The 21,189-nt window shown below is 44.2% G+C and overlaps 3 protein-coding genes across 4 annotated transcripts in view; all 3 read left to right on the top strand.

The window, feature by feature from the left end:
• LOC106809317 (ATPase family AAA domain-containing protein 3-B-like) overlaps nucleotides 1-2,740 on the top strand; it is a 14,714-nt gene extending 11,974 nt beyond the window's left edge. For both annotated transcript variants that reach the window (XM_014812359.1, XM_014812358.1), the window contains 3 exons: nucleotides 503-612; nucleotides 807-868; nucleotides 1,281-2,740. In XM_014812359.1, coding sequence (XP_014667845.1) covers nucleotides 503-612; nucleotides 807-868; nucleotides 1,281-1,993 — 885 coding nt within the window. In that variant the 3' untranslated portion in view covers nucleotides 1,994-2,740. The remainder of the gene's footprint in view (nucleotides 1-502; nucleotides 613-806; nucleotides 869-1,280) is intronic.
• Nucleotides 2,741-3,527: 787 nt separating this feature from the next.
• On the top strand, nucleotides 3,528-18,009 carry LOC106809308 (semaphorin-2A-like). Its single transcript, XM_014812348.1, has 12 exons — nucleotides 3,528-3,824; nucleotides 7,372-7,459; nucleotides 8,168-8,219; nucleotides 8,973-9,047; nucleotides 9,645-9,749; nucleotides 13,886-13,982; nucleotides 14,345-14,500; nucleotides 14,897-15,018; nucleotides 15,216-15,324; nucleotides 16,062-16,122; nucleotides 16,379-16,526; nucleotides 17,986-18,009. Exons 1-12 carry the CDS (start codon nucleotides 3,722-3,724, stop codon nucleotides 18,007-18,009), a joined length of 1,140 nt encoding a protein of 379 aa, XP_014667834.1. The 5' UTR covers nucleotides 3,528-3,721.
• Nucleotides 18,010-19,470: 1,461 nt separating this feature from the next.
• LOC106809309 (semaphorin-2A-like) lies at nucleotides 19,471-20,829 on the top strand. Its single transcript, XM_014812349.1, has 4 exons — nucleotides 19,471-19,511; nucleotides 19,747-20,013; nucleotides 20,480-20,592; nucleotides 20,737-20,829. The coding sequence occupies exons 2-4, from the start codon at nucleotides 19,767-19,769 to the stop codon at nucleotides 20,752-20,754; spliced, it is 378 nt and encodes a 125-aa protein (XP_014667835.1). The 5' UTR covers nucleotides 19,471-19,511; nucleotides 19,747-19,766; the 3' UTR covers nucleotides 20,755-20,829.
• Nucleotides 20,830-21,189: the final 360 nt, after the last annotated feature.

Below are 21,189 nucleotides of genomic sequence, written 5' to 3'. Positions count from 1 at the left end.
CAGCAGATGAGGAGTGGCAGCAGATGGAGAGAGGCAGCAGATGGAGGGAGGCAGCGGAATTAAGGGGAGGCGCAGATGGGGGGAGGCAGCAGCAGATGAGGAGTGGCAGCAGATGGAGAGAGGCAGCAGATGGAGGGAGGCAGCGGAATTAAGGGGAGGCGTAGATGGAGGGAGGCAGCGGAATTAAGGGGAGGCAGCAGCAGATGGGGAGTGGCAGCGGCTGGGAGGATAGTCAGGGGTGCGATCTCTCTCTCTCTCTCTCGTTTACGGACTGGCGTTGGTCTGGGTTAGGAATCGTTGCGGCTGTACTGTCGAGTGTGAAACGAGAAATTGTGCTGGTCGATCGAGATAAAAAGATTGCTCATGTTGGTTCGTATTTGACGTGTAGCCATAATTATTTCAAAATGTCCTCACTTGGATGCTAGAGTTGATGTAGATTCGTCGCACAAATGCTTTGTGCTTATTGTTGCGGTTATAACACACGTGTTGGGTTGTATTGCAGGATGCATTGACGGGAATTATTCTGAAGCCTACTCTAGAGGAACGACTTAGAGATATTGCTATAACAACGCGGCACACAAAGAAGAACAAAGGCTTCTATAGGAACATCATGTACGTTTACAGGCGTGGTTGTCATTTTTTTCCAAAAACGCAAGATTTGGGTGAAACGTGCTAAAAGTAGTGATTTCCCCAAATGTTTTCTGCTTACTAAGATTAGAGTCATTGTCTGTTATTACTAGTCTAGTAAATTATTTTTGAGTAGTGACACTAGATATATTGATAGTAGAATTGTTTTTTACTCACAGGTTTTACGGTCCACCTGGTACTGGAAAGACAATGTTTGCTAAAAGTTTGGCACTACATTCAGGTATGGATATGTCACCTAATTGCTTTCCAATAACATTTTAGTCTTGAAGATGTATTTGCACAGGCATGTATGATAAGTTGTTGTTGGCGGAAAGTGTTATCAACATAATTGGCCAATGTATACAGAAAAAATGCTGGAATAATTTCAAAAGAAACTTCTAAAAGAAATGTGTGACTTACAAAGAAACATCGAGAATCAGTGTAACATATAAAATAAGGCTATATAATGCTTCTGCTGGGCATTGTAAGGTTGTTTCACTTCTAGTGCAAATTTACGAGTAAATCAGATACATAACAAGCAATGCGGGGGCCATCTGGGAAAGTGTGATTAGAACAGTAAATTTGTCGTAATTGAGTGTAATCAGTGATGTCGAGTGGTGAATGACGATGGTTCGTGCGGCTGTCTCGCGCAGGCATGGACTATGCGATCATGACGGGCGGCGACGTGGCGCCGATGGGTCGCGAGGGCGTCAGCGCCATCCACAAGGTGTTCGACTGGGCGAGCACGAGCCGGCAGGGCCTGCTGCTGTTCCTCGACGAGGGCGACGCGTTCCTGCGGAAGCGCAGCACGGAGACGATCAGCGAGGACATGCGCGCGACGCTGAACGCGTTCCTCTACCGCACGGGCGAGCAGTCGCACAAGTTCATGCTCGTCGTCGCGAGCAACCAGCCCGAGCAGTTCGACTGGGCCGTCAACGACCGTATCGACGAGATGGTCGAGTTTGACTACCCGGGCGTCGAGGAGCGCGAGCGGCTCACGCGGCTCTACTTCGACGCGTTTGTGCTGCGGCCGGCGACGGAGGGCGCGAAGCGGTTGAAGGTTGCGACCTTCAACTACGGCGCCAAGTGCACGGAGATCGCGCGCCGCGTCGACGGCCTGTCGGGCCGCGAGATCTCGAAGCTGGGCGTCGCGTGGCAGGCGGCGGCGTACGCGTCGGAGGGCGGCGTGCTCACGGAGGCGATGGTGGACGAGCGGGTTGAGGACGCCATCCGGCAGCACGCGAAGAAGGTCGCCTGGCAGGTAGAGCAGTCGTCGGCAGCGGGTCAGGAGACGAAGCTGCAGCAGCAGTACCGCTCCAGCAAGGATCTCGACGCGTTTGTTCCACCGAGCATCAAGGAGAAGTGATAAACGCTGTTCGGTAATCGATGCGATGTAATGTTACGTAGTCACGGAGCGGCCAGTGGCGTCTGCCGTTCAGTGGCAGTGGTAATGCAACAGCGAGTACTAGACGTGGTTGAGGAATCGTAGTCGGGCAGGTTGCGTGCCATGTTAGTATGGTTAGAAAACGTTGTATGGAATGCTATCTATTGTTCATAGTGGATTTCCATCGAGATTGTTACTATTAGTGTAAATGATCTGTTATTTAATGCTAACAGAGAATGATTTCCTTACGATGAACGTGTTATTGTAACAAATTAAACATTTTTACTCCCTTGTTTAAGTTCTGAAGTTGTTAAACCTCTTTTTTTTCACAAACGTGTTTGTGTTTTAGCACATCGAGTCTGTTGAGCGCATAGTGGCACCTATTTATATGCCCAGAATTGGGCTTTGAAAAGACTAGTAATGAGCAATCGAAAGCTTCCTCAAGTTTTATTTAGGATAAGTGATTTTGTGAGTCTAGGCACAAGCTTTTCAAGTAACATTTTGAATTCCTACTGCAAGTGCAGTTCGCAGTTTTGACAGCGAGTTGCACAGAGCAAGATGTTGCGCAATGATTTTTAGCTCAACAGCTGTAGGTATACATTACTTGCTTCTTGTTTACCCTTGTGATACGGCTGCCAATCCTATCATGGTGAAGACATTTTTGCTCGTGCTATAAGCAACGTTGTAGAATATTATATTAAATAAATTAAAATTAATTAACAAGATTAACAAGTCTGCATAATTATTTTTGCAATTGTGAGTGATTGGCTGGCTATTGTTATTGCGTAATTGTATCACGTATTTTGACAGTAGCATTATGCTGAAACATTGACAACAGTGATTAGGTACCTACCTTAAGCTGGGTTTACACTGCCAACTTTGTGTTGGCGAATTGGACCAACTTCCCAACGCTCTATCAACCGTTCTATGAACTGTGCGGTGCGTTTACACTGACGACTGCGAGTTGGCCAACTCGGTCGAGCGGTCAGTATCGACCGCGAGCGTACGCGTGGGCATTATAGGCATATAGGCATATAGGCATTATTGCATGTATAAATTCGCGAGGTACCGCACGTAAGACTCGTGCACAGTCACAGAGACAGGATGCCACGAGGGCAGTGGATTACCAGAGGGGTTGCCCATTGGATTTGTCCATGCTCGTACTGTCGACCTCCTCCTTATGTACACGTGCGCGTGTACCCCCCTCCCCCCCCCCGTGTACAACAGGTGTAGGTAAGTGTGTCTGCCGTACACAGATGGACATGACCGCACGCGTGTATGTATATACTTGCATACACGCGTGCGTGCATGTAAACCCAGCTTTACTGAACTCACTATACTCACTAGGGCAGTCGAAATGTGATACTGGTCAGGCTAGTATCTTGTAATACATTTCTATTATAATTATATACATGTGTGTTTAAACCATAGCTTAACCCACCGACAGATGGCGCTGTAAGCACACCTATGTTTAATCACTCGTTCGTCGCCTGCTGGAAGCAGCGACAGTGGCAAGTAGACGGACACTCGGCGTCGTACTATCGGCGCAACCCTTACCGTTGACGCGTCTCGCACAATCGTCGTCGTCGTCGTCGGCGTCGTCGATAACTCCGCGCACACACACGCGCTTCCTGGCATAACATTGGATTTGTATAACTCAAATATTCAGATTTGTGTTATTGAGGCGTTTATAGTAGAACCGCGGAGAGGATGGGAACCGTTGATAACCTTCGGCGCGGGTTGCTGCTCTTCCTGGCTGCGTCGTTCTCAACACCAGAAGCGGTTGCTGAGATAGTATTCATGTACAGTCCAGGTAAGTCTTCTCATGTGCGGTAGTCTAGAGTGACATGTGTATTTATGCGGCGTATTTGTCGTGTTATTGTGAACAGCTTCGCTTGTCGCGTGTTGTTCGCGCATTCTTCCGTGGCAATCATATGCAAGCTTATAAATCTAGCGTGCGTGATGTGTGTTTCCATCGGCGTCGATACAACATATTTATAATAATACCGTGAAGCAATAATAAGCAGAACAGTGATACCTGGAAACGTATCAACTACATCATGCTAATGTATTATTTCGACACAAAGAAAGTACGATCTTTTCATATCTTTAAGTGAATTTCGATGTGTGTTTTTATTTCGCTTCCTTTCCTGGTTCACCGACGATTTATAGGTGATAACTAGGTTTGCATTCAGCGTGCCTGACATTTATTCGCTACAACCCGACAACTTCCGCAGAGTATCCGCCGGTAATGGTGTGACCGGCGTTTGAGCGTGTGCGATGGTTGCCGCTGCGCTGTTACCCCGCGCACGTCTAAACTCTACGACGTAATAAAATTGTACTAATAGCCGCCGTGCGTGCGCCGCCGCAGGGGCGCGCTGTTGTCGTGCGACGGTATGTTGTGACGGCTGTGTATTAAGTAGTATAGTGGTGACCGTTTATAGCATGTAGAGAATATACTGTAGCGCATAGCGCGTGCGCGCGTGTATACGCACGCACTCGGTCGTACTGCTTTAATAGCAGGAGGTACGTAGCGCTTGCAATCGTCGTTCACTCAGAATAACTCGTGCTGCTGCGCATATATTATCATAATATGAACGAACGGATTAAGAAGCGAAGAATCTCCTCGCCTGCACGTACGCGTAAGTGCGTATGTGACACCGCCGGTCGTGTGCGCATGCGCGCCGCGAGGTCGTCGATGTGGGGAGAGGATTAACGCTGTCCGTCGGCGTGCCGCGGCGGCGGCGTACGCTGCGGACTAACGCGCCTGACACGCTGCGATCCTAATTCTCACGCGGTAATCAGCGGTGGCCATAGATAGGCTAATGAAATCACTGGCAAGAGGCGCCGAAGCACAAAGCGACGCGATGAGGGGAAATCCATCATTTAAATCGACAAGCATCTGAATAGATAAGCGCAGAAGGGTAATGGAACGCCCTCCGATACCCTGGTCGGATTGCGCCTCCCAGTTACAATGTCGTGTAGACGGGCGTCCGCTGCGAGGACGCGCCGCGCACATCCTCCGCTTAATTCCGCCCGTCAGACAGACGAAATTAGCTAGAGTGCTTCGCTCTCTGCATCGCTGTTAGTTACCTTATATAGGATTGGATGAGTCTGTTGTATCGCTGTACATTACAATTGCACTGCTAAGCCTTTATATGGTAACTACAACCGCACGGCCTCGCGCGCTGATTCGATAATGATCATTACAATGCGTGAACGTCTAGCGATGCTGACGCCGACGACAACGATGACGATGTTGACGGACTGATAAGGCTAACTGTTTATATTATAATGATTCTGTTTCCGAAATTTGCACCGCCGTGAACCATCGATTGCCTCTGTATACGTCTATAAGACATCGTAGTTGGTTCGGCCACGTAGGCGGCATATCAGTTCACACGCGACGCGCACCTTTATAAACCCTAATCACGTGCGAATGCACTTAGAAATCGTTACCTGCTTAATAATTCTAACATACAAGCTTCCGACAATCTCTATTTCGCACGCGCTCTCTATTTATGCTGCCATGGTTGTTATACGAACGGAGAGCTCTATAGTACGGCTATTTCGCATTAAATACTTGTAGCAACGTAGCTGCGGCCCTGGCAATGTAAAGTGTTTCCTTAGTTCTAAACGCCTTGATTTTATTCTTCGATTGTTAACGTACAGTGCGCGTGTAGCAAAACCGTGTATGCGCTTTTAGAATTTAGCGTCTATATGAGGTTGCTAAGTGTTAGTAAATCGTATAACATCTCATGTGCGCGTGCACACATGCGCACGGGCATGCACACAATTTGCGTTTTTGTCTGGCCTGCGTATAGGCTTTTTAGTTTTTGTACGATTTTACAAGACCCAATTTTGTTTTATTCTAAATCTACACCTAGAAGTATCGTAGCGTTCCAATATTTATATGAGAAATTCAGCTAAACTTACAGACTGACGATGGTGTGAAAATGTTTGCGCTAATTTTTATGTTTTGTTATTCCATTACTCTCGCGACAGCATTCAACATCGCTGTATCAAATTAGATTGATGTTTACTCCTCATCCCAAAACACTAAAGCTTGTCAAACCGACATATACTTGCTGCATTCACCCGAACCGAGGGAGATTTTAGTCTGCGAGATAATCATATGATATGCCCTGTCTGTATCTCTTCAATTTCTTTCCCTCATCGTCGTCATCATTATCATTATCATAGTCGTCATCATCATCATCACCATCATCATCATCATCATCATCATCATCATCATCATCATCACCATCATCATCATCATCATCATCATCATCATCATCATCATCATCATCATCATTACCTCTCTCTATCTATCTATCTCGTTCTCTTCCTTTCTCTCTTTTTCTCGTTCTTTCTCTTTCTTTCTCTTTCTTTCCTTTTCTTTCTCTCTCTCTTTCTCCTCGTCCTCCTCTTCCTCTCTCTCTCTCTCTCTCTCTCTCTCTCTCTCTCTCTCTCTCTCTCCAGCTCTCTCTTATATTTTTTCTCTTTCTTTTTCTCTCTCTCTCTCTCTTTCTCTCTCTCACTCTCGCTCTCTCTTTCTCTTTCTCTCGCTCTCTCTCTCTCTCTTTCTCCTCCCCCTTCTCCTCCTCTTCCTCTCTCTCTCTCTCTCTCTCTCTCTCTCTCTTTCTCGCTCTCTCTCTCTCTCTCTCTCTCTGTCTTTCTCCCCCTTTTCGCGCTCGCTCGGTTGCTCGGTCTTCAGCTTGCTCACTCTCTCATACTTTCTTAATATTATAGATTTTCGCTTATATCGCTGTTGGTTGAACGGACAGCCTGTGTCCTGAACCCGCTGCGAGGGCTTCACAAAGCTATCGTACTGCGAAGCAATGTCTCCAAGTATCCGGCAAACCAGTTATCTTCTACTATTTGATTACTTTAATTTTAAATGGGGATTGTGTATCCGGTCACTATTGATCCATGGACACAAGCTGATACGCTAAGATAATCTCGTGTCCATTTAGATTATTAGATCTGCAGCAGAAGACCAATATCATTCAAATGATCTGATTTTTGAGTGAGGCTTGTGCGCGTGCTGACGAGCGCGTGCAATGCTATCCCTCGGTCGATTATTATTTACATTATGATAACATTGATGCTAACAAGAATCGATGTAGTGTGTAGACAAATTATACTTAAGAAGTTAGATTGATCTGAGCTGCATGACTTTTTCGCATAAACACGGACGGTTAACAAGATGCGACGTTGCATGTTACGAGGACAGAATCAACTTCGTACGTGGAATTCATCGGGTGGGAGACCGCGCATATCTCTGGAAACTAGACTACAGCTATAGACGCCACACATGCATTCCGTGCCGAGCAAATAATAAAATAAGCTTCTTGTAGATCACGTGAAGAACTTCAGCATCGGTCATCACTTCTACAGGACGATGACCCTGGACGAGGAGTCGCACACTCTCTACGTCGGCTCGATGTACGTCGATGAAAACGTCGCATTGATGCACTGTTCGCGTGTAATTTAATCTCATCTAATCGCGAATGCATGTCATATATGACACCGGTGAGTATTTCAAAAGGATTTATCGACGAGGGCGGACGCGCGGTCGGCTCTTGATTCGCATCCGTCTCCATGATCGCTGCACGGACATAATCGACTCTGCCTGTCTCCATAGCTGTCTCACATTGCAGCTTTTATACTCATCGAGGCTTGTCTCGCTTTGACAATTGACTATATATATATATATATATATAGAGAGAGAGAGAGAGAGAGAGAGAGAGAGAGAGAGAGAGAGAGAGGAGGGAGGCAGGGAGATGAAAAGAAGAGCGAGTGGTAACGAGAGAGAAACGCGAGTTTGTCCGCGCGTAACGGGGAGAGTGAAATGAAGCGAAAGAAAGGGGACGGAAGAAAAAAAATGATGATTGATAAACTAAACAATTAGCTATATTCTTCTCGTTCTTTAATCTGCCTCACTTTTACATATATATATATATACATATATATATATATATATATATATATATGCGTGCGTGCGCGCGCGCGCGCGCGTGTGTGTGTGTGTGTGTGTGTGTGTGTGTGTGTGTGTGTGTGTGTGTGTGTGTGTGTGTGTGTGTGTGTGTGTGTGTGTGGTGTGTGCGTGTGTGTGTGTGTTAGATTTTCATGGCGGTATACGTTTATCTACAGGAATTTCATTCACCGGTTAAATCTGTTTGACATCAGCAATACGGGACTAAAGGTAACGCTATGACTAATCTAACTACTACAAATATTTTACTGCTTCTGATGACCAACTCCACCAACCAATCTTATTCCTATCAACCTTATTTTTCACAGCTCGGGCCCTATTAGCTAGCCTCCTTCTGCTACCTCTAACCCTATAACACACAGAGATTCGTCATGCTGCACTCCTAACCATATGCATACACCGTATCGCCTCATCCATTATTACTATGAGTCGAACCCTTACAGATCCTTCTCCTCACTTCAAGATACTTGCAAACGTATTCGCTGTATACCTGCAACGCCTATAGTTTCTTTACCGTGCTCAAGCTAACCACACTCCTCCTATATGCATGCCATTCCATCAAACCCAAACGCTTCTAGAAGCCTCACCCTCATTGTATAATAATAACTAGCTAATCATAACTTTGTCGGATGCCTGCATGCCTGCCGCTCTCTTTCTAAACCAGCCCAGCGCCTCGTGGGTGGCACCACGGGAAATGATATTTCTGCATCGCCATATGCAATTCATGTCCTACCAGCTCTTAGAGACGTGCTATGAATTTAAAAAATAATTACCATTTGCCGGTGTCATCTACGCGGGGATTATGCAAAATATGTTTTGCCAGCCTACGTCATCAATAGCGAGTCGTAATATGCACTTCTCATCGTAAAACGGGTAGGCCAACTTGTCCCATAACGTGAGAGCGAGTCTCGCCTTGTATACAAAGCCGTTCAACCGCATTTTATGTTTACATGGTTAATGAAGTTCGCTGAAGCGGAGATGAAACCAACGTACCTAGGAGCGAACAGCCAATATCTGGATGACCTCTGCACACACGAGGTAGTATTAAATTACGTAGACAAAAAATACATGCGAAATATTCTTCCTTCCCACTACGAAATTGGCGAATCATTCACGCCTACACGTGGAAGGCTGCGGGGCAGGGTGTGTCACGTATATCTGTGCGATGTTAGGCATTAACCTGTTGTACTCCGAGTGACAACATCTGTTTGGCTACATAGTATCGTACCATCAAAAGCTAATAATACCTATAACGGAATATATATATATATATATATATATATATATATATATATATCAGAAGTAGATAATAGGAAATTTTTTCTGTAAAAGTCCCTATTATCTACTTCTAATATATATATATTTATTTATATATATATATATATATATTTGTGTGTGTGTGTGCGCGCGTGCACGTGCGTGCGTGCGTGTGTGCGTTCGTGCGCGTGTACGTGTACGTGCTCGCGACACAGCAATTTCAAAATACACGGGAGGGTCAAATCACGTATAAAATCAGCAACAAAATCATTGCGCGATTACCCGCGTTATCATATATAAGTAGTATCTTAATAATTCTGACGAAAAAGCGTGACTGTCATTTGAGGAATTCTCCGAAGCAAGTAATCGCTTTTTCAGCCGCATAAATGCGAAAATCATATTCGAGTGATTCTGAAGACTGCAAGCGACAAACTGTATGTGTGTGGCACGAATTCTTTCAGTCCGAAAGACTGGCTCTATGATGTAAGTATATAACGCACACGCTCGCTCGCATAGCCGTTAAAGCTCCCGCAATAAGGAACGCACTAAGCTGCATGGATAGTCTTGATTTTATATCCTCTATTGAGAAGCATTTAATATGCACGCCACTGTTCATTCAATTAATATTTTTAAAAGAGTAGCTGCCACTTTAGACTGATTCCTTTGCGTTGCGTTGCCCCGCATTTATACGCGTCATTACAGTGCAGACAGTGTGAAGTGATATGATGTCGGACCAGTCTATTGTGCCTGGTATGATTTGATCGTTTAACTAGAACGGAAGAAACATTTTTATTCAAGATTTATATCAACATTAGAGCTAGTCCTGCAAAGAAATATAAATAATAAATATATTTATTATAATGCGCCGGAAGCCTGTTTATTTGTCTTTAATTTGCCGTTCTACAGCAGATTTAACACGGCAGCATATACGAGTATTAAATGGGGTTCTAATAACAACGTAACTAGTAGTGAATTTCTACAGCAGTTTTAACACGGCAGCATATATATGAGTATTATATGGGTTTCTAATAACAACGTAACTATATAGTGAATAGCAGTAACAAACGCAGACGATTATTCGCACCCTGAGCTTGAATATTATGTATTTGTGTCTGAGGAAGAATGCATGTGCGAGCGAGCACGCACGTCGGAGTATTGTCATCCATATAGACTAACCAACTTCAACTAGTCCTTAATAAGCAGTTATTGTGGGAGCCAGTCGCATGGTATTCCGCTTCATGCAACAGATTTGCACTGACTAGGGACAGCGTTTCTTTCCTAAATATTCAAAAACGGTCATTTAAAATGAATAGACAGGTCCCAATTAAATTCGCGTGTAATGTGAGTCATTCGATAAACACGCGATCGTTATAACTTTCTCTCCCGGCTATTAGACACACGTATTTGAGCATGCGTTCATAAATGCCTGCATGTAATGAGGATTGCGTTTTTTATCTCATGCATACAGGAGCACGCGCCTGAGAGGATGTGATTGACATTTTTTCCGAGCGAAAAGCTATTATCCAATTCTTCTGCGTTGCGTGCATTGTTAATGACATAAGTTTTCCCATCAATCTTGTCATTAAGTTGCATCGCTAATGCAGTCAACAATTACCATTGACGGCCGCGGAGGATACTATGCCGTTCACTTAGCATAATGACTTTACATGCTCATTATTTGCTTTTTATGCTCGGATGTCCTGCTTGTTATGATGCGCACACCTCAAGTTGTAAGATATAAACGTCCCTCACCCATCAACCAACACCATTCTTTCACCCACTAAGATACTCGTACTAGTCACTCACCAACCTATCAACCTACATTCACTCTCCCACCCAACCATCTGCATACACCTACCCCACCCTACCACGTAACATTCTCTTATCCTCATGCCTGCCTCCCATTCACTTACCCGACAATTCGCTCTTCTACGACCTAAATCTCCCACCCATTAAGATTCCTCCCGAGTCGCCTATCCAAGCTTATTCCATCTGACCACTTACTTATATATGTATATATAATAGATATATATATATATATATATATATATATATATATATATATATATATATATATATATATATATACTCCTGTATAGATCACCTACTTCACATCCCCACTCCCCGCAACCCCGCACATGTAACCGCATGCAAACTCCCGATCCACTACCACTCATTGGAATTCATGCGTAAAACGAAAATCGCTACAGGGCTGCAATCCGCGTATAGCAGCGGCTCAACGGGGCGAGCCTCGAGGCATGGCGACGAACGATGGCCGCCCTTCACGACACGCACTAACTACGCTTTGATCGGCTACACGGGTTCCTGCGCGCAATCTTCCTTATTGAATAAGACCAAGCGCTCTGGAAGCAACTTCATTTCGCTCATCGATTTTACGCCGAAACCAACGCCACATTTAAAAGACAACTGCTTGCTTAAATTACCATAAAAGGCGAGTTCTGGAAATCCATTAGAAGAGCGGACTTTGCCGACCGAAAGCCGGACAGCGCCATGTTGTTCATCGGAAACAGGAAACACGGACGATCCGATCACTGGAGCTTTATAGCTGAGAGTGAGGCAACATCGGGTTGTGCAAACTGGTACTGTAGCGCAGTGATAGAGACAGAAGGGGGAGAGAGAAAGAGGGGGAGACAGCAATGTGCAGTATAGACTGACTTTATCAATTAAAGACGCAAGCGCACAGCCACACGTGGTGTGAGGGGAGAGAAACATAGAGACAGAGTGAGAGAAGGAGTCAGCGCGAGAAAGAGAGAGAGAGAGAGAGAGAGAGAGAGAGAGAGAGATGCAGTGAGAGGAGAGAGAGAGAGAGAGAGAGAGAGGAGGGAGAGAGAGAGAGAGACAGAAAAGAAAGGGTGTGCGAAAAAGAGGGAAAAGTGAGCGATAGAAAGAATGCGATATAAACGTGAGGAAGTATCTGTATAGAGCGAAGGGGTGGAGTGAAGAAGCGAGAGAGATGGCACAAGAACGCAACTTTGCACTGCGTAATTTACTCTCATCTAACTTCTCACATACGAAGTCCGTAAAACGCGTTTTCGCGTCTGCGCGCCAAACTTCATGCATCATTTTACATAACAGGGCGTCGCATAGCGCGGCTTTCTGCCGCGCACACTGCTAATTGTGTAGCCTAACGACCGCAGCATCGCTCGACGCCTGCATCCAGGGAACCGCTCAATGCGACGAGCGTGGCTTGTGCGTCGTTCGTCTCGCCTGTCAGCCTGCAGCCGCTCGGTCGTCTGCTTCGTCTGCATGAGTGCGTTCGTTGAGTAGCGACCAGATTGCGCGCTGACCGCTGCACGAAACACACTGGCTGCTTCATGCTCACTGCGCATGAGCAGAGACCTTAGCATTGTTTCCCGCACGTCATGCGCGGGATGCACTATGTGTACTGCGCAGACAAGAACTTCTGTGAAGACGAGATTCTGATCAGCACGTGAAGGCCATTTATGATGACCAGAGAATAGCGTGCTGGAACAATGTCACCGAGTTTCTTAGTTTCACTTCTTCACTTAGTTCATTAATAATATTGTTTTATTATTATTTTTTAAGTTAGCTAACGCGGCAGTTTCAACAGCCGATCTCGTTTTTTTTCAGCTGTTATGCATCGAACACAACGGGAAGAATGTGCGTTCACGTGCGTTTTACCATATCTTGGTTGTATATACCGCGCTGGCTATGACCACTGTATGCAGCCGCCGTCAGATGTTAGCAACGCGCGCCCAGCGACACAGATAATTCAATGCAGTTTTTCCACACTTCCTCCTGTGAACTCACATAATGTTTCTCGGTCGAAATGAACAAACAACACCCTCAACAACACCCCTTTCTATTTTAAAGGGGCTACCCCCCATGAAGCCCGGAAAAAGCGTTTTTCGCGTCTGCGCGCCAAACTTCATGCATTATTTTACATAACAGGGCGTCGCATAGCGCGGCTTTCCGCGGGAGCATCACCCGCAATAACACCCCTCTCGATTTTAAAGAGACATAGGTCTCAATCTGGCCATGCTCTCTATCTTTGAACCTAGGTGTGCCTATACAAAATTCTATTATATTCGTTTTTGCGCGTCGAATTGTTTTGGTGGATGAGTGAGTCTCGGTAAATGCTATCAGGGGTAGATAATGACAAATTTGTCATTATCTACCCCTGATGCTATGTAATGGGTGAATCCAGTCTATGTAGCAACACTGTTTGTTAGTCAGAGCTTGGTATAAAGGCTTGAAAGCCTGACAGGGATAACTATCTAACTAAATAACGACACAATTCTTTACATTGTAAACGCGCGCTCGCTTACTTAAAATTCAAGAAAAGATTCTGCCCAGACAGTAATTATATAGAGCTCTAGAATGATGGAACTGAATTTATAATCCATTAGTCGTAACATGCTGTATATATTCACACATGCATATTTAATTCAGCCCCTAAAGTCGCACATCGAATGAATCAATTGTGAAACAGGCTTTTATGGCGTACGAAACTATGCCGCGAAAGAGAGGTTATTGCTCTTCGTTGTATAATTGCATCTCTATAGCGTCTCTCAGTCTACGGCGCACCGCTGCAATGCACAAATAAACAAATTGACTGGTCAGAGATTCTTTTGCAGGTGGACCTCCGAACGCGTGACATCTACCCTCCATATGGGGACGGCATAGCCAAATGTCCGTTCGATCCCGAAAACACATTGACGGCAGTTTGGGTTGGTGTGTATGATTCGGCTGTTACTGCGTTCTGTAAATTAGGCTTTAATTAGATTTACCATCTAAACATATCCACCGTTTAATAAACTGTAGAATATTTGATGATAGCCTTGGATAGCTGGGAATACTCTGAGATCATTAGTGATAGCATGGAATTGTTGGGAATGGGCTTGATTGGTTGTGTGTGTGTGTGTGTGGGGGGGGGTGCATACTTGGTGATAGCATGGAATAGCCACAGTTTGAGGAATGGCAAACAATGCCACGTACGGTAATATCAGAATGTCGAGAACAGTTAGAGATAATGGTAATCGTTTCTACTCTTGACGCTCTCATTTTCACCTGTGATATTATGTTTGTGCCTATAGAGACGGGAAACCCGGAGGACATCGCATCAGTTTACTCTGGCACGATGGCTCACTTCCGTGCAGACCCGATCTTATACCGACCAGACCTAAACATTCACGGATACAGAATCTACTCCTATCTGCGCACACTGAAGGCCGACACAAAATGGCTGAACGGTAGCAGACGACAAATATCCGCGCGCGTGTTATCTACATCTGCAATACTTACTACATTAATTCTGAAGAAACGTATAACTTATGCAGCATCACTGCAGATGACACGGAGCGATGATGTTGGCGTATATTGGTCGTACCTCTCTGGTTAGCTAAACTTAGCTCGGCAACATCGGTTTAACATTGTGATCGTCGCGTTTGAAATATTAATTTCCGTCACACGTACATTGGATTTGCATGACAAGTAATATTGTAAAGGTTAGGATAAAATAGAAGTGCGCGCGCACGCCACCTTGTTGCCAACACAACACAGTTCTGTTCGCTTTCTTCTATAGTACGAACAACCTTTTTAATTTCCTATTAAATGTGATCCTCTTTTAATGTATTTTCGTCATGTAGAACCATGGTTTGTCGGCTCCTTCGACATCGACGAGCATGTCTACTTCTTCTTCCGCGAGGTAGCCCTGGAGCACATGAACTGTGGCAAAACAGTGTTTTCGAGGGTAGCGCGCGTATGTAAGGTAGTTACTGCTCACTATACCTCGTAAAAGCCTTTCCACGTTGTACTGAAAAAATATTATATGCAAAAATAACCGTTCGCTCACGGGTAGTCCGTGTTGATACATTCTGATACGATATGCATTACTCTATAATTGTCCTATTTTAGCTTCTTGATGCAACTAATGTATTATAAATGCACGTGTAAATCTATTTACAGAATGATAAAGGTGGCAGGAATGTCTTGCGGGAAAACTGGACAACGTACCTGAAGGCCAGACTCAATTGCTCGATCCCGGGAGAATTTCCTTTCTCGTTCGACGAAATACGTAATTTAAATTACATTCTGTTTCAGCGAATTATATCAGTTTTAGTTGAACATGACAGCGCTGTAGCCATTCCTTTTATCTGCGTAATATTCAAATTTAATACGGACATTTGCGTTGCATTACGTAATGTGCCTAAACTAACGCTGCGGGATCTAATAGAGGCTCCTGCGCCGATGAAACGCTATATATATATAATATCAAGAGCTAATAAATACCTGGGGTTTATTATATTTATAGGTGTTTACTAGCTATTGATAATATAAGTAATTCTTATCTATGCATAATTATAACTAAGAATGCAACGCTGAGAAGTTTAGGAAGACTTAATTGAGAGCTTTAGTATATGTATTGCTCATTCGCTTCCCTTACGGCGCAAGCTGGTCTGCTCCACACTGAGTGGGTTTAGCAAACAACAGAGCTCACCCTCATGTGTGCGTAACACGGTGGCGTTTTTACTTGGTTTTACGGAAGAAGAAGGACTGTATCATCAAGCTATTCAAGATAATAGCTAATTAAATAAGTTCATTCGGTTGGTAGACTAATGATTCGACTCCTGATAGGAGGCGAAATGTCAGCTGTACGTTTTCAATCTTCACGGTTGAGTACCAATTAACCGAGATAGATCTAAGATAATAGCTATTCTCTTATTTGGTATATCAATCTTATTATCAATCGTATTTACTCTTTGTTACAAAACGATGTAAAATTAAAACGCGTCTTTTTTTCTTCATCTACAGGTGATGTTTTTCAGCTTCCGGGTGACACGTCCAAGTTCTATGCTGTATTCACCACGCCGTCGTAAGTCTTTTAGACGACTGCACGACAAACTTATAGAATAAACATGAATAAACCGTACATCTTTCAGATTTTCATAACGTAACTGCTATGAAAACGCACTTCGTTTCGCCATGTCTTTAAGCTGCTTGCAATCTGTACGTTGAATTCCTACCATCGACGCTAATATAGCCGTTTTGTTCAATCTTACTATATTTTTATCAAATTGATCTAATGTTTTTTAACACACACTTAACAACAATGGACGTATTTTTTCAAGAAATGGACTAATGGGTTCCGCGATCTGCGTGTTTAATGAGAAGGACATCGAGTCTGCATTTCAAGGTGCATTCAAAGAGCAGGCTTCACCAACGTCGACGTGGCTGCCCGTTTCAAACCGCTTGGTTCCACAACCCAGACCTGGCCAGGTATGTCACTCAGTAGCATTCATAAATTTACCACAGCACAACTTCCACAAATGCGGGCGGAATTAACAAATGTGGACATTATCAAATAAATGAAGATATATATATATATATATATATATATATTTGTGTGTGTGTGTGCGCGCGTGCACGTGCGTGCGTGCGTGTGTGCGTTCGTGCGCGTGTACGTGTACGTGCTCGCGACACAGCAATTTCAAAATACACGGGAGGGTCAAATCACGTATAAAATCAGCAACAAAATCATTGCGCGATTACCCGCGTTATCATATATAAGTAGTATCTTAATAATTCTGACGAAAAAGCGTGACTGTCATTTGAGGAATTCTCCGAAGCAAGTAATCGCTTTTTCAGCCGCATAAATGCGAAAATCATATTCGAGTGATTCTGAAGACTGCAAGCGACAAACTGTATGTGTGTGGCACGAATTCTTTCAGTCCGAAAGACTGGCTCTATGATGTAAGTATATAACGCACACGCTCGCTCGCATAGCCGTTAAAGCTCCCGCAATAAGGAACGCACTAAGCTGCATGGATAGTCTTGATTTTATATCCTCTATTGAGAAGCATTTAATATGCACGCCACTGTTCATTCAATTAATATTTTTAAAAGAGTAGCTGCCACTTTAGACTGATTCCTTTGCGTTGCGTTGCCCCGCATTTATACGCGTCATTACAGTGCAGACAGTGTGAAGTGATATGATGTCGGACCAGTCTATTGTGCCTGGTATGATTTGATCGTTTAACTAGAACGGAAGAAACATTTTTATTCAAGATTTATATCAACATTAGAGCTAGTCCTGCAAAGAAATATAAATAATAAATATATTTATTATAATGCGCCGGAAGCCTGTTTATTTGTCTTTAATTTGCCGTTCTACAGCAGATTTAACACGGCAGCATATACGAGTATTAAATGGGGTTCTAATAACAACGTAACTAGTAGTGAATTTCTACAGCAGTTTTAACACGGCAGCATATATATGAGTATTATATGGGTTTCTAATAACAACGTAACTATATAGTGAATAGCAGTAACAAACGCAGACGATTATTCGCACCCTGAGCTTGAATATTATGTATTTGTGTCTGAGGAAGAATGCATGTGCGAGCGAGCACGCACGTCGGAGTATTGTCATCCATATAGACTAACCAACTTCAACTAGTCCTTAATAAGCAGTTATTGTGGGAGCCAGTCGCATGGTATTCCGCTTCATGCAACAGATTTGCACTGACTAGGGACAGCGTTTCTTTCCTAAATATTCAAAAACGGTCATTTAAAATGAATAGACAGGTCCCAATTAAATTCGCGTGTAATGTGAGTCATTCGATAAACACGCGATCGTTATAACTTTCTCTCCCGGCTATTAGACACACGTATTTGAGCATGCGTTCATAAATGCCTGCATGTAATGAGGATTGCGTTTTTTATCTCATGCATACAGGAGCACGCGCCTGAGAGGATGTGATTGACATTTTTTCCGAGCGAAAAGCTATTATCCAATTCTTCTGCGTTGCGTGCATTGTTAATGACATAAGTTTTCCCATCAATCTTGTCATTAAGTTGCATCGCTAATGCAGTCAACAATTACCATTGACGGCCGCGGAGGATACTATGCCGTTCACTTAGCATAATGACTTTACATGCTCATTATTTGCTTTTTATGCTCGGATGTCCTGCTTGTTATGATGCGCACACCTCAAGTTGTAAGATATAAACGTCCCTCACCCATCAACCAACACCATTCTTTCACCCACTAAGATACTCGTACTAGTCACTCACCAACCTATCAACTTACATTCACTCTCGCACCCAACCATCTGCATACACCTACCCCACCCTACCACGTAACATTCTCTTATCCTCATGCCTGCCTCCCATTCACTTACCCGACAATTCGCTCTTCTACGACCTAAATCTACCACCCATCAAGATTCCTCCCGAGTCGCCTATCCAAGCTTATTCCATCTGACCACTTACTTATATATGTATATATAATAGATATATATATATATATATATATATATATATATATATATATATATATATATATATATATATATACTCCTGTATAGATCACCTACTTCACATCCCCACTCCCCGCAACCCCGCACATGTAACCGCATGCAAACTCCCGATCCACTACCACTCATTGGAATTCATGCGTAAAACGAAAATCGCTACAGGGCTGCAATCCGCGTATAGCAGCGGCTCAACGGGGCGAGCCTCGAGGCATGGCGACGAACGATGGCCGCCCTTCACGACACGCACTAACTACGCTTTGATCGGCTACACGGGTTCCTGCGCGCAATCTTCCTTATTGAATAAGACCAAGCGCTCTGGAAGCAACTTCATTTCGCTCATCGATTTTACGCCGAAACCAACGCCACATTTAAAAGACAACTGCTTGCTTAAATTACCATAAAAGGCGAGTTCTGGAAATCCATTAGAAGAGCGGACTTTGCCGACCGAAAGCCGGACAGCGCCATGTTGTTCATCGGAAACAGGAAACACGGACGATCCGATCACTGGAGCTTTATAGCGGAGAGTGAGGCAACATCGGGTTGTGCAAACTGGTACTGTAGCGCAGTGATAGAGACAGAAGGGGGAGAGAGAAAGAGGGGGAGACAGCAATGTGCAGTATAGACTGACTTTATCAATTAAAGACGCAAGCGCACAGCCACACGTGGTGTGAGGGGAGAGAAACAAAGAGACAGAGTGAGAGAAGGAGTCAGCGCGAGAAAGAGAGAGAGAGAGAGAGAGAGAGAGAGAGTCAGCAATATCATGAGGAATGAAGCGACGATGACGACGACGATGGCGATGATGCTTGCTAATGCTATTAACATGCAAACGCGCTATAGATGAGCGAGCCGGTGGTGGGGGTTATAGTCTAATTACAAACCTGCCAACATTGCAATTACAGATTGCTGCAGTCAGTGAAGGGTACGGGAGACGACACGTGTTTTCTCAGTGAGTTATGCTTATCCAATTCACACTCATTAACAAATACGCTCGAATCATTGATTCGGAAACGTGTCAGTGACCGAAAAAATAACGTTTTCGTTGAAAGCTTCGTCTGTATAATTATTTTATCAGTTCGTCGTGCAAATGGCATAAATCGAGGATTGACCTTAGGCGGTTCAGAGTAGAGACTTAAACTGACTTACGCGTAGTTGCCTATACTTATGTCGGACCTGCTGCGCAGAGTTGACGCATTCCGTCGAGATGGTCGCCGTCCCGGGACAGACCCTGCACCTGCGCTGTCCCGTGACGTCACGCGACAGTCTACAACCCGCTCTCGACGTCTCCTGGTATCACGACGACAAGCTCATTACTTACGACGATCTCAACCTCCTGACTACCGCCGGAGGACTGGTGTTAGTTACCGTTACGCACCTACAGAGGGCGGGAGTGTACAGATGCGAGCTGAGCGGGCAGACGGTCGCCAGCTACGCCGTGCTGGTGAACAACGGTAACTCACGCGCCGCTACTACCTGCTTTATATTACATCGAGACGGTCGACGAACAAACACCGTGTGCGAGCGATGCATATATAGCATAGCATTAGCACATGCACAACAATACATAGCTTATCGTGCGTAATGCGTTCCTGGGAAACTCACCGATATTATGCGAAGCGGCAAAAAATCGAAGAAGATTAATCATAACATTAAATTCGGTGAGATTAGCTAGGCAATTCATTTCACGTAAGAAATCTACTTTTAATATAGTTAAAAATAGACCCGCAATGAAGTGAGTTTGAATAAATTGAAAAAACACGACAACCCCTATTGAACGAGACACCCGGTTTATGCGAATTTGTTGTTATAAATATAGTGCATATTTCGTGTCAGCTTAACGCGCTGGTGTCCCTGCGTTGCCGTGCTCCGGATTACACAGGAGATGAAACATGTTAGGCGCATTTCTATCATTTTCAGACATTTGCAAAGTACCGGTTACCGAATCGCAATATCAGGCGAAATATTCCGACTGGTGTCAAGAGTTCGAAACGTACAGAAGTAATCTAGCGAGCTGGGCGAAACTCAGAAAGGTGCGTCAGCTAAGCATCGTGCCTGATTAGATCTGGTGATAATTATTGATAATTTAATTGATTGCGAACGGAAACTAATTAAACTAGTTGACTAATTAAACTAAATTAAATAAAATTAAAATAACTAATAACTTTTTGTTGCAGACTTGTGGAAGTAGATAGTTTACCGAGCATACCTCAACCAAACCATGGCGGCCGAATGCGGCTAGAACTTTCCGACAGAGACATCGATGTCCCAACGAGCTGTATTGTAACTTGTATATATATACATATATATACTCTATAGTAGTATTATATATTATATATATCGCTCGTGATGTGTGTGTGTGTGTTTGTATGTATGCGCACTGTCGGCTATATTATAGTAATTAAGGTTTATGTGATCGCCGTAATCACTAATCTCAGGCAGTAAAGATTACGTAAAAATGTGGAAAGGTAATATTGGTCTATTATTAAATGCTCATTGACATGCACACACACACGCGCACACACACACACGCACACACAAATGTGCCGCACACACCCGCGAACACGCGCCCACACATGCACACTGTCACCATAACACAGGAACGCATTGCGCGTATCACACACACACAC

This window comes from Priapulus caudatus, unplaced genomic scaffold, assembly GCF_000485595.1.
Source record: "Priapulus caudatus unplaced genomic scaffold, Priapulus_caudatus-5.0.1 Scaffold344, whole genome shotgun sequence".
Classification (NCBI taxonomy): domain Eukaryota; kingdom Metazoa; phylum Priapulida; class Priapulimorpha; order Priapulimorphida; family Priapulidae; genus Priapulus; species Priapulus caudatus.
Note: the sequence above shows the minus strand (reverse complement) of the source record. Positions and strands in the feature narration are given on the sequence as shown.

Bases quoted from the DNA above. Each gene is read 5' to 3' on its own strand.
- LOC106809309 (XM_014812349.1), top strand. From the start codon at position 19,767: ATGGTCGCCGTCCCGGGACAGACCCTGCACCTGCGCTGTCCCGTGACG. The intron at 20,014-20,479 runs GTAACTCACGCG...TATCATTTTCAG, and splicing joins CGCCGTGCTGGTGAACAACG to ACATTTGCAAAGTACCGGTT.
- LOC106809308 (XM_014812348.1), top strand. From the start codon at position 3,722: ATGGGAACCGTTGATAACCTTCGGCGCGGGTTGCTGCTCTTCCTGGCT. The intron at 9,048-9,644 runs GTAGTATTAAAT...TCGCTTTTTCAG, and splicing joins ATGACCTCTGCACACACGAG to CCGCATAAATGCGAAAATCA. The intron at 16,123-16,378 runs GTAAGTCTTTTA...TATTTTTTCAAG, and splicing joins GCTGTATTCACCACGCCGTC to AAATGGACTAATGGGTTCCG.